At 36.1% G+C, this 13,989-nt stretch overlaps 1 protein-coding gene across 3 annotated transcripts in view; it reads left to right on the top strand.

The window, feature by feature from the left end:
* Positions 1 to 13,989, top strand: part of LOC140337341 (uncharacterized) — a 151,823-nt gene that overhangs the window by 111,900 nt on the left and 25,934 nt on the right. For all 3 annotated transcript variants that reach the window (XM_072421060.1, XM_072421062.1, XM_072421061.1), the window contains 2 exons: positions 1,787 to 1,861; positions 11,675 to 11,861. In XM_072421060.1, coding sequence (XP_072277161.1) covers positions 1,787 to 1,861; positions 11,675 to 11,861 — 262 coding nt within the window. The remainder of the gene's footprint in view (positions 1 to 1,786; positions 1,862 to 11,674; positions 11,862 to 13,989) is intronic.

The following is a 13,989-nucleotide window of genomic DNA, read 5'->3' as shown; positions in this document are numbered from 1 at the left end:
TCTATCTATTTATCTATCTATCTATCTATCTATCTATGTATGTATTGGAAATGTAAATGTAATATGTTGCGTTCACATGACACTAAATCCCTTGTTGTAGGATTGCGGGATAAGTTGTTATCCTTGTTGCAAACTATTTGATGTTTAAAACAGAAAGAAATAGGGTCAAGCTGTTACACTGTAAATACCAATTAAAGATATCCCTACAAAGCAATTAAATCAAATTGGTTTTCCTTCAAAGCAAAAATTTTTGAGTTCCACCATAACTATTTTAATAATCATGCCTGTACCTTCATGTATATTACCCTTTAAAGCTGGATATCAGTCCTACCTTTCTTTTTGCACACTTGATAGTCCATTTCTGTGCTAAAAGTGACAGGAAAATAAATAATATATAGTGATACAGTGTAATTTGGAGTTGCGTACAATACATACTGTCATGGTGTTACAGGCAGAGTAGGACATATGATTCAGCTGGTTATGCTGAAAAATGAGGGTCTGGACCCATCTCAGCCAAAAAGAGCATTCAAAGCAGCCAAATTGCAAACTTGCACAGTCCCTTATCTGCCTCTACCAACAGTAATTAAAGCAGACCTAAAGTCAAAATGTTTACGTTACATAAAAAGGTAGACAACCCTTTTATTTAAAGTACAAATGTTATTATTTAAAAAAAAAGGGATGCAGCACCTCTTTTTGTCTAGATTGCTGCAGAAGGACCCCTTACTTTAATGGACGATAAAAATTTCCAATGGCGCTGTGAGATCAGCAATCTTTTCCCCCAACTACTTCTCCCGATACACCCAAAGACGGATACCGGGAAAGAAAAAAAGAAACCTCCTGGCGGATTAAAGGTGAGTGTGATTTTTTTATTTTGGGTTTAGTTCTGCTTTAAAGTAGACAGCGGTGACAGACTGGCCCGCCAAAGGACCATAGGACAGTTATAGTCAGGTACTAAAAATTACCTAAAAATTTTAATTTTAGGTATGCTATTGGTCTATAACTAGAATGTGCTGACAGGCCTTTATTAAAGTTCTCCAAGGCTGGAGAGAATACACTTTGATAGCTGAAGCTGGGTGCTCCAACGAAGCTGGAATGGATTTCTTCTGTCATTTGCTATTTAATAGCACATTTTTTGAAGCATGGACCAAATTTTAGTTTTGTTGGATCACCAGCTTCACTTATGAAAGTGTATCCTCTCCAGCCTTGGAAAGCTTTAATAAAACAGGCCCTATGTGTTAACTTCAATTTCTGAATGCAAGAATGTAAAATCAGATATTTTCTTCTGTTGAGCCCTTTGAGTCTTATGTTTAACAAACAGTCCTTTAATAATTACTTTGTATGTTTCCCAGACAAGGAGTGGTTCACTATTTGGGTGGGATTTGTATAAAACAGTATTAATTTGGGGAAAAGATCAGCCATGACATAAAGTTCTGGCCAATTGACTCAGTAAGCCTCCACTGCCAAAATTTGGGTGAAGCATGCATCAGCGAAATGTGTACCAAGTCATGATCGGAGAACATTAGGCTTCCAAATGAGCATTTTGTGTTTCCGGGGGAGGAATGCACGATGCACCCAAAAGTAGGTAATTTGCAATAAGATTTATGAAGCTAACTAAAACAAGGTGTAGTCCCTGAACGTGGGACCAAGTAGCCTTCATAAATCCAACAGTTGATGACGGAAAATGACTTTTGTTTAATTATGCAATAGGCCTTAAAAGAAGTCCTAAAAATAAATGAATACAATCAAGTTAAACTAATTAAATTTCCTTTTTCTCTTTGTTGGCCAGGCTGATGTAATTCCCACACGGATGCATGGAAGCTCATTTATTCCAAGCACGCAGAAGGGAAGCCAGGATTGCCAGGTATTTTTTGAAAGGTTCCGGCAGTGATCAGCCAGGTATGAAGGATTATTGCAGAAGACATCTTCTGTATCTTTCTGCAATAATAACCTGCCTGATCATACAAATTTAGTTCTGCTTTAATGAATCCAGCAAAGCCTGATCACACATACAACACATTTGTGGATGTATCATATCTTGAACAAAGAAGGTGTCCGAGGATCTCAGAAAAACATTTGTTGATGTCCATAAAGCTTGAATAGGTTAAAAGACCATTTCTAAAGAGTTTGGACTCCTCAGATCAACAGTCAGAGAGACAGTGTACAAATGGAAGAAATTCAAGACCATTGTTACCCTACTCAGCCTTGTGAGTGGATCATTGTATTCCCCTTGGCCCTTCTCAAATAAAGGCAATCATAAAAATACCTTCTTTATCCTAAAGAGTGTGGCCATGACCCTTCCTGGTAACTTTTGGGTCTTGGATTTCTTTGGCCAAGCTCATGGACTGTCATTGGGTTTCTAGATCATAGTGGTGTAGCCATGTTTTATCAACAGTAATGATCATTTCAAAAATATATCACTAGATTGCTCAAAATGCTGCAAATCAATGTAGTAAAATAGTTTCTCACCAACATTGAAACATTTTGGTATCCTCCTGCTGACATATCCTACATACGCATAAATATTCAGCACATTGACTGGATATTTCTAGTTTTTTAGCAATTGCTTTTACTGAGATCCTCCGACCTGTCAAAATCGTTTTATGAACATGATCCACAATTTTAGGCCTCCTACATCTTCTGCAATTTCAGTCTTAAAATCCTAATGCTGAAGGTTGGAACACCACACCACCGAGTATGACAGGCACTTGTCACTCAACGTTTGCCTCATACACTTAAAAAATTCCTTTGGAGTTTTCTTCTGTAAGAACAGAAGTTTCACAAGCCCAGAGTTTAACACTTTCACATTTTCCTTGACATGGTTCCAATAATGATCTGAAAAAAGTCTAATAAATAACACTTTGATCCTTTAAAATTGGCACTTCACAATAATAAATAACATTTTTCCTAGCTCCAGTGACGAGAACGGGGAACCTGCAATTGATTATAGCACCCAGACTCTAGAAACTCACTTTAACATCAAACGGAAATTAATAATTGCACACACAGAGCAGATTTCTAAGGATGAGCCACATATAAAGATCTGTGGATAGCAGAGTTTTCTGCAGAAATACATATATATATTATTATTATTATTATAATTATATAGTATTATCAATTAAATAAACTTACTTTGAAAAATAGTAATACATTTATTAATAAAACCCCGCAAGATAGAAAGCAGGTTGAGATTACAAAACATCTTTCCCTCATCTCTATAACATAGAGAAAAGTTTAAAGAAAAATAGAACCAAGAACAATGCTAACTGATAACAGTCACTACAGGAAGACAGAACGATTATCAAATCAGCTAATGAGATTTGTTTTTTATATATTTGAATAGATAAAACTTTGAATTGCACTGGGGTCTGAGAACACTACCTCTCTGTAAACTTGCTAGTCAGGTTCCCAGTGCTCAGCCTAGCTGGAAGCTAACCTTTTGGTTCCCAAACCCTTTGGTTTGGTTTGGTAACCATATTACAGACTTTACAGCATTCAATACTAATTCTCCAGCACTAGTTCCATTTTCTGCTATTTGGTACTCTCCTTGAACAAACCACTCTAGTGGCTTTCTAATGTCATTCTACACTCATACAAACTTACTCTTTGAGTCTCACTTTCCCCTGAGGAAGCTGATAAAGCAAAATGCGTCAGATCAAATAAGACTTATGATTAGGGATGAGCGAGCAGGTTTTTATAACTCGATTTTGCGGTGAATTCAGACCGTTTTGAATTGGGAGACTTGTCCCCATTAAACCTCTAGTGATGGGGATCGCACACAGGTTTCAAAGGGCTGCACTCGTTCATGCGATCCAATGCGATCCAATGCGATCCCGGGGCATTAGAGGTTCATTAACCTCTAGTTCCCGGGAATCGCAGACAGGAGGATTCCCAGGGCTGCATGAACGACTGCAGCCCTGAGAATGCACTGCGACCCCGGGGCACTGGAGGTTAATTAGCCTCCAGTGCCGGGGTTTGTATGATTTCCTCGAAATCAGTTCACCAAAATTTCCCTGACCCATCTGAAGTTCATAGAAATTTTCCCTACTTATGACCTTTGACTTCTGCTTTCAAATTCATAAAGGTAAAAACAATTGTATGAACTGTTGGAACTTTGGACAAAAGTCCAAAAGAACCCCACTGAGAGATATGGCGTCTGGTCCAATCTAAACATGATGTAAATATATATAATTTACCCCTTTTTATTTATTACAATAAATACCCTTGCCAAAAAAACTACTGTTTTCTCTCTTTTTCTTACCTTTTATGAACCACTGTATTGAGGGGTTGGCAAATTTACCCAAATAACTTTGAAAAAGGGACAACTACTCCTTGATATCCTCTTTGAATTGTAGCTTTACCAGATAAAAATAAATGAACTACAAATCCTACAAATAAATCCCTGTTGTGGGCATGAAAACTGTGGGCATTAAACTCATCAAAGACAAAGCTGTGTCCAGTAGGATGACATCATATATCATCTTTGAACTTGTTGTGAATATATTATTGTCTGTCAGTGTGGAGGTGTGCCCTGGCATTATATATCAAAAGAAGTTCTTTATTGATATTAATGAAAGAATGATAAAGTTACATACTTTGCATATTTTAATGGTTTCTGCAGGAAGGGTTGGGGTTTTCATCTTAGAATTGGAATTTAAAAAAAATCTTAGAGCAAAATGACTTTTGCAAACAAAGGCTTCATCATTGCTGAAACTCATAGCTGGCGTGATTTACACAAATCTGCTGGATTTTGTTGTATTCATTATCTATGAAGGTAATTGTTTTATGAACAGCCATATTGCTGCTGGAAGGATGTCAGTAGAGGATAACTTGTTTCAATATTTAATATAACTGCAGTAAAAAGTAATTGATGCATCCAGGGAAAAAAAGTGAAACCAGAACAGGATTTGTTATATTACATCTACCATTTATTATGTTACATAATTGTCATTTGGGTAAATTTCAAAATTGCATTTGCATTTATATTGATTTGTACATATCTTACTTTAAAAAGAGTATGCCAGACCAAGCAGACGTTAAAGTGAACCTGTGAATGGCAATTTGAGCTTCATGTGTGTTTATGTACACCAACTCTTCCAAAGACCCCAAAACCCAACATAATAGATAGCTGGATGGAAAGCCAACTACTGAACATCTTGCATAATAGAGTTTTCCATATTTGAAGAAGCTCTGAAAAATGTCTAAAATCTTCACTCCAGCGCAATTTTGTCTAGATAGAGCTGGAAAAGATGGAGCCTTTTTGTGGAGATTATCTCTCACTTCCTGTGAAACTGAAAGTGGTGTGAAATCTTTGGAAAAGGACATAGGAAAAACAATTTAGGAGTGTGAAAAGATTGGAGCTTCCAACAAGAGGCCTGATTTATTTATATGCGGGGATCGCACACTGAGCTGATCAATGAATGCAGCTGGTGCTGCATTCATCGATCAGCGCAGCCCACAATTTTTCTTTTTTTTTGTTTTTTTAAATTCGAGCTCGATCAGCAAATTTACACCAGCCATCCTTGCTTACAATTTCGGTAAACGAGAACGGCTGAATTTGCAGCGAGAATCGAGTTTTAAAAACTCGCTCGCTCATCCCTAGATTGAAAATTAATAAAGAAACAGTTAGGGGATTGATGCCTTTGATAGAAGAATGGTATGTTTATAAATATTAAGATTAGTTCAGGAAGATTCAAACTGTATCCCAAAAGGGTCAGTATAGCCAAAACAGCAGTCAGAATTGTGGCTTTTTATAACTCTTCAATTGCTACATTTTCTCTAATTTAAGGTATACAAAAAAAGTAACTTAGCTTAGAATGGAGGGGTAGACCGAGGAATTTACATGCATTTAACCCCCAACCTATCCTGTTCCTCAAAACCCTAACGAAATGAGAGGCAACCATTACCTTTCCATGTGTTGCAGTTCTACAACTCCTTGCATATGTAGCCGGTACTTATGGTCAGCCAGACAACTGGCAGGGAATGTTGGTAACTGCAGGTCCACAGCAGCTGAATATCCACTAGCAGTCTGTCACTATCCTTAATAGACAAGAACTCATTGGGCCTTATTAAAGCTCTCAAAGGCTGGAGAGGATACACTTTCATCAGTGAACCTGGGTGATCCAGCAAAACTAAAATGGATCTGGTCCATGTTTCACAGCAGACCTGGAATGGATTTCCTAAAATTCATTTGCTATTTGTTAGCATCTGTTTTCATTCCTGGACCAGATCCATTCCAGGTTTGCTGGATCACCCATCTTCATTGATGAAAGTGTATCCTGTCCAGCCTTGGAGAGCTTTCACAAATCAGGCTCAATGTTAATTGACTGTGGCCACCCACAAGAGAGAAGAAGAAAAATTCAAAAGAAAAGAAGCAAATAAAACTGTATAGAATACACAATAGGTCTGATTTTTTTAAAATCTCTCTAGGACTCGAGAACATAGACTATCCTGAAAGAACCTGGGTATTCTGACAAACCTGGAATGGAACTGGACCAGGATTGAAAATACTTGCCAATTAAAAGCAAATAATTTTGGACCCAGGTTCTCCTAAGATAATCATCTTCTCCAGCCTTAAAAAGCTTTAATAAAAACTCAGGTCCAATGCTTTAGCAAATAAAGGGACTCCTAAAATAAATAAATGACGAAAACATTTGCTTTTCATACACATATTTTCTTTGCTGCACCAGCTTTGGTATTTTGCAGCTGGCAGTGTAAACTGAATATTAATGATGAGAAGAAAAAAAAATGCAAAAACTTGATGCAAAATTAAATAGTTGAATTGCTCCCCCTAATAACATCAATGGGGTTAAATACCACTATAACTAACACCAGTAATATAATCTTTTTTTTTTCCCCAATTACTTTGATTGTTTGGCTAGTAAATACTAATGTATGATGCACAATGTACTGGGTACACCGGGTCACATATTATAAACTACTGACTCTACACTACATACTCCTGACAGTTATACTCTTTAAGCTGTGGCGTATGTTATATACTCTGTTCCAAAATGTTTATTATCCTATGGCAATTTGATGTTAAAAACTAAGTTCTTTTAAGTTCTTAAGTTTGGTAAAAAATTTCAATATTAATAATACAAATGTATTTATTATATTAGAGACCCAAACTATAATGTACCATATGCTCTAATAGAATATTGATACCAGAGAAATAAAGGGGTATAAAGCGGAACTAAACTAAAAATAAAAAAAAAATTAAATATAAATTTAATCGCACAGATCCCTTAGTGGCGCTAGTCCCCCCAGGAACCGGCCCCGAACAGAGCCCCGGGAGGCTCTGCAATCCCATTATATTTTAATGGCCGTGGTAATCAAGACTTAAAGGGGGGATGATGTACCTTTTTTTAAAAGACATTTTTTAACATTTTTACTTTAGTTGGAAGGGTTGTCTACCTTTCCATGCAAAGTAAAATGTTTAAAAACATTATAAAATAGGTACGCTTTAACACATATATAACTAAAACGGAAACCATTTTAATCACCAATACCACAAAATCATACAATGAGCTCCAAATCTTCATACATAAAGATCAAAACATTATGTATTCATACTTGCTTAAAAGACCCAAGACCAACTAACAACACTCGTAGCACTTATCAAAAAAACTTCTTATTACTCCAACTATTTAAAAAATCTTCATCATGACTGTGGCATGTGAGCCCTTCTTTAATAAAACCATATACATCTCCACCATCCCACCACCCCATGTTTCTTTAAATCAAGACCAATATCCAGGTATGGTAAAAATGGCCTTCTGGCCATTATTAACTTACAACAAAATTTAACATAATTTACATATCTTTAAATAACCATAAATAACACCCATAATATAGCAACAATAACATAACAAAACCTCACTCATCAGGTCCTCGACCATACTTAACCCAATTTTAAACCATCAACCAGGGATCTGCGTTTAACTGATAAGCACCAACTGCTCCCAGGAGTTGGTCCACTGCCTCGAGAACTATATCAATCATGCTTACCTCCTGCAAATAACGTTTTTATTGTATCATTACACCAACTTGGAGACCCCATACAACAGATGGTCTTCCACACCCCATCACAATGTACCACATTTCTGACCAACACTCTTCCCCTCGAGGACCTCTCCCCGCCTGCGACAAATCCCATTCCAAGCACTAATTACAAGTGTGGGCAGGCGGGAATCTTGCTCAAATCTTTGTAAAATTGGTCTGCCCCTTTTTTCCCCTAAATACCCCTTCCATTGTTATAACAAAATAACCAATCCCAAAACTTTTATTAATTTACCTTCCCCCTCACACCATCTCCTGACCTCTTGGCCTTCCCCCCACAGTCATGTTGGCCCCGTCTGTTTAAAAATGGGTTGGGATTTAGTTGTTCAGGAGTTTTGGGGAGTTGTATTTTATTTTCTGTTGCTAGGGCCAATTTTAGGCTTATTGACTTTAAAAATTTTCAGCTTTAGAACGAAACAAAGACACTTTTAAGCAACACTGTTTAGGGTAATTTTCCCTAGAGATGTACCCACAGGGGTCAGTGCAAGCTTGTCTAAAGTTTGTTTTGCTGCTTGATAAGAATTTAGCAATAAAAGAATTGGTCTGGGTAACAGGTGCACGTCAACTACAATAAATTTTCATCCAAATCTTATGTTCCTTTTACATCTATTAATGTTACTATAGGTGTGGATACCTTTCTTATGAAACCATTAGATACTAAAATTGCTCTACCTAAAAAATTAGTATTTAGGAAATATATATGTATTAAACATTCCTCGCACACTTTATATATTATACCTTGAATTGTCTACACTTAATACATACTTCAGATGCCCAATGATTAATTATTGGATGTTAGGAGTTGTAAAAGAGTTTTGTATTCAAATTATTTAATTTATATCTCTTTTTGGAATCAGAGGTATAATTAAGATAAAACATCACTGAAAAACCGACATCTGCTGATATTTCTGAAATGTTTTCCTCTACCTCTTATATTAAAAATCAGAAAGAAGGAATCAACTGTTAACAGATATATTAGATTGCATATAAGAAAGCATATGCTGATGTAATTCACAAATTATTATCGGTATATCTGGGCCACTGACACTTATCGTATGTCAGCAAGAAAACCACATCTGGTGCCAAGCTCAGACTAATTATTATCCACCAGAATTTATCATCAACTACTAGCGGGAATAGGATTGGAAATGGGATTTTTCTCCGGAGGTGCTGTCCTTACAACAAACACACTTGAGCTTTGCAGTGTGATAAGTTGCAGAGCGGGCGTTCCAATCAATATGAAGACCCAATGGAAACGAGAGATGTACCGATTGTGCAACTGATTCAAAAATAGAAATGGAACCTTGAAGACCATATGGGTGTCAGTAGGATAGTAAGCTCCCTTCCACTCACTCATTGATAAAAAGTATTCACCAACTCAACCAATTCTGTCAACACCTCATTACCAAAACCCATACCTTAACCGAAAGTTCACCGCAGTGCTCACACCATATCCATACTCCATTCTATGATAGACACATACACATACCTACCAGTGCTAAATACCAAGATACATCACTATAATATCAATATCTTACCTGCTATTACAACTTTACACAATGACTTGCTACCTCTCTTTATATTTATTTTTATCTTTAATCTTTTATCCTTATTTATATATGCTGATGCACTATTTCTCTCTATTCCTTTTACTATACTTTATGCACTGCAATGTACATTTTTATTTTTCTGCCCTATGACATTTATATGTTTAATTCTGCTGAACTGTATAGTTGTGTGTGTGAGTGTATATATATATAAATATATATATATTAACCTATATATGTGATATGCCTGTACAGCTAATATTGCTTCTCACATTCCCGGAAAAAGCCTTCTGGCCAAACGCGTCAGGACCAAGACCTATTTACCTTTGCATCGTCATATGTCTATAACAGACAATACACATAACAATCTGTTATGTTTTAGTCTGGATTAGTCTACTTTGCAAATGTCCCACCTATTACTTATTAAATATCTTTCTGTTTGCCACAAAACTCTTCTTCTCTGGTTTCATAGTGCTTACACTTAGTAGGGGCTGAAACTATTATGTGATCAAGTGGAGGGATAGACAGGTTTTTATAAGCAAAATTAAAAAAAAAAAAATTATTTTAATGTTATACAGTATATTTCTATACCATACATAGATCAACTAGCTAATGATATACAAACAATCAAAGTCTGTGACAACATACACTTATTTTCACATTTCCAGTAAAAATATCAACTTCAGTTTTTTGGTCTCAAGGTCTCAAGTTCCCGACGAGTTTCGCCCTTAAGCTACTTTGGGGGAGGACTGAGATTGAAGTTTAACTTGAATATTAAAGATTTATATAGTGATACAGTGATACAGAGTTGATAGGAACATCTGCGAGACTTCCACGCCAAATGATCCCAATGAGGGAAAAAGGGGAGATTATGTATGGTAATATAATGTTATCAGCAACACAAAGCAGACAATGTGGATGAAATTGAATAAAGGATTTGAAATAGCTAGACTTGAAATTATTCTTAACTGAAGTATGGCATCATTAAGTCATTGAGATCGTATTTGAATCGGGTGAACACATATTTAGCTCCAGGTATATTTTCGGGTGTTAGAGGAGAGGGAATATGTTTGCACTGCACAGCCTGAGTGCTGATTACTGATTTACTGGATTACCATACCATATGGGGATTTGAATCAGTTTCAGGTGAAGGTAGACAACAGGCGAGGCATGGCAGCAATCTGCTAGGGGCTGAAACTAGTTTTCTTTAAAGGTTTAAGAAGTTTAGGAGGAAGCAATAGAATGAGAACAAAAGATGAATCACATTTGGCAAAATGCTGCCTAAACACTGCACCCTTTGGTTGCAGACCCTGAGGTCCTCTCTTTTCTGTCCATACTAGAAAGTGTTTGTTCAGACCAGCTTCAGAAAAATGAGGCTGTTAAATGCCCCATTAAGCCTACTCTGCACTACTTCTAGTAAAGAAAAAAAAAACAGGCTTTTATAGGCGTTTGTTTGGGCTTTTTAAAAGTCTGCAAAAGCTTTTTGTTGTTTTATGTTTTTTTCCCATTCAGCCTGCAGTGAATGCTCATAAAGGCCTGCACAAGCTGGCATTTATGAGCGGTTGAATGCAAGTCTATGGAGATGTTGGATGCCCTAGAAGCTACATGGAGCTTCTGAACACTTGTAAAAGTCTAAAGCCTGCACAACAACAGACCCATTCTTTTTTATTTAAACTGAGATCTGAACATGCCATTAGTGACTGCTATTAGGCAGGAAATGTTGGCCTTTAACCCCTCTGGCGTTCCGTTTCGGTCCATATTTTTATGCAAAAAGCTTTACATTGTTTTTCCATGGAAATTCATTTTACGTTGTAGATCTATAATTCTTAGGCATAAATCACCAGAAATATGTCTAATATTTTATAAGTTTAGTAAATGTAATAATAAACTTTAAATAAAAAAATACAAAAATCTGTTAAAATTAGATTGCATAAAAATACTGGAACCTCTAATATAACTGTACAGTAGTATATGTAATATATATATATATATATATATATATATATATATATAAAATATTTTATATTTATATATTAAATAAAGATTTCTTTGCATTGAACTCAATACAGGTATTTTCTATTGAATCCAATACAAAAGAATTTGAATTTCCCTCGCTTTCCGCCCGAACTGATGCATACACCAACGTCACCGGAAAACCCTGGAGAACGTCAGTGCAGTTGCAGAGGATTGAGAAAAGTGGACGCCTCGAGGACCTGCAGGGGCGAGCAGGACGCCAGGGGACACCGATGGGCCAAGGTACAATAAGTATTTTATTTATTGTTTTTAGCTACCCCTAGTGTGGCTTGGAGTTACCGCTTTTTGTATGTTTTTTTTTCCTGAGCCACACTCAGGAACACCGCTAGGGGGGTTAAACAGGAGTTTGGGTTCTTCTGTAATTGGCAGGAGGCCAATAAAGTACACAAAGCAACATAAAAAAAACATGTTTTGTAAATATTAAAGACCACAACACACTTTTCCAAGTCATAATGAAAAACAGTGAAACGCGTTGCGCTATGGAGTAGTCATACTTTGCTATTGATTATATGTATACTCTGAAGTGAAGACTGTATACACTTTCTTTGTGATTAGTAGTATCATGTATTAGCTACGAAAATTACAATATAAGCGTTTTTATTTATACTTGCCTCAAAGGGCCGTTCATTTGTTTCTTCTCACACATATTGGTAAATAACTAAATAGGCTCAACAACCTATAATTATCTGTTATTGATTAATTTTGGGACCCCACTCTTTTATCACTTTTCTAAATCAGTTCTTCATGCCAATTTCAGATCTGGTTCCATTTTCTTCCAATCACATTTTGAGTTATGAGTAATGACAGTTTACACTGTGCTTGCATGTACTATAACTAAAGGACCATTGAAGAAAAATGCTTAGAGTGTACAGCATCCAGTTGTAATCAATCATCTTACCTATTTCATAAGCCTTGGTCGCAACACTCCATTGGTAGAATATTCTGGTGAAAACATTCTCCTTGCTTCTTAATCAACATGCTGGGATTTTCTGGAAGTAATTTTAGATGGGAGTGCAAAAAGTTAATGTTCATGGCTCAGTTCCTGACATGAATCAAACAGATTCCCCTAAATTGTAAGCTCTTCGGGGCAGGGTCCTCTCCTCCTCCTTTGTCACTGTCTGTATATGTCTGTCTTTTTCAACTCTATTTAATGTACAGGGCTGCGTAATATGTTGACACTATATAAATCCTGTTTATTGTTATTAATGAGTAATTATAATAATTGTGAACTCCTACCTTGTATGCAGGAGACTTATGGCTACCCGAGAAAACTTTCACAGCTTGGCCTGTGAGAGAGTTTGTGTAAAACTTTAATTCTGCAAAACAGACTTGATATCTGGGCCTAAAAGTATCTCTGCTTCATTTTTGGAATGCTTGAAATTTCTTAACAAAGTACTAAAACCAAGTGAGTTCATTTTCTACAAAAAAACAAAATCATCAAAGTATTGATTTTCTTTGCCAAGAACAAAAACCCAGTAACTGACAGCTAGATATTCCTCAGCAAGTGGCATTGGGCATTTGACAGAAGTTACACCATGTTGGGGGATATTTTAATGCAAACATGCCAAAGCCCTTGTGCAATTATAGCTTGAGAAGCTTTTTAAAATAAAAAAATTAGCTTTTGTTACTATACTTACTGAAATGAGTGATGCCATGAGTCAAAGTTTCCAGCCTATTGTGGGGAATGCCAAAAAAGTAACCTGCATCATAGTGCAGAATTCTGGGAAAATCTGAAAGCCAATAACACAAGCAATATTTCTAAGGGTGTTTCATACATCAGCAATGTACAACGCACTCTATAACTTGATTTTTTTACAATTTTTAGAAAATTTCAACAACTGCAGATTGAAATTTAAAGGCAATTTTTATATCATAAACTTACAAAATATTAGTACAGCAATTGTATGAGCAATACTTATTAGATTTCCACTTTGGAGATGGCATCTAATGGTTATGGTTCCTTTTAACTGTCCAGGACCTGGTTTATTCCAACAAACAGCCCCTCTTCGGTGTTACTTCATGGTTTTGTCCACAAACAGATGGCCAAAGGAAGAGAATTAAAACATGGAAAAGAACAGTGTACGCAATGATAGTGTCAGTCAGCCAAAATTACTGGTCTTTACAAATACCTCCAAAGAAGACTTTTCAAAGACAATCTTATTGGCCTCATTTTTTCCAAAGAAAGAAAAACAAATGACCAAAAGAATACATTTAAAAATAAAAAAAAACAGTACACATTTGCAAAGAACACTAAATCAAATCAACTAAACTTCCCTAAAAACACCTTTTAAACCTTTGACAGTAACATTGATTGTTTTGCAGCAAAAACAATTTAGCCAAATTCACATCG

Source organism: Pyxicephalus adspersus, chromosome 8 (assembly GCF_032062135.1).
Source record: "Pyxicephalus adspersus chromosome 8, UCB_Pads_2.0, whole genome shotgun sequence".
Classification (NCBI taxonomy): Eukaryota; Metazoa; Chordata; class Amphibia; order Anura; family Pyxicephalidae; genus Pyxicephalus; species Pyxicephalus adspersus.
The sequence above is the reverse complement of the archived record's forward strand: the minus strand, read 5'-3'. Positions and strand labels throughout refer to the sequence as shown.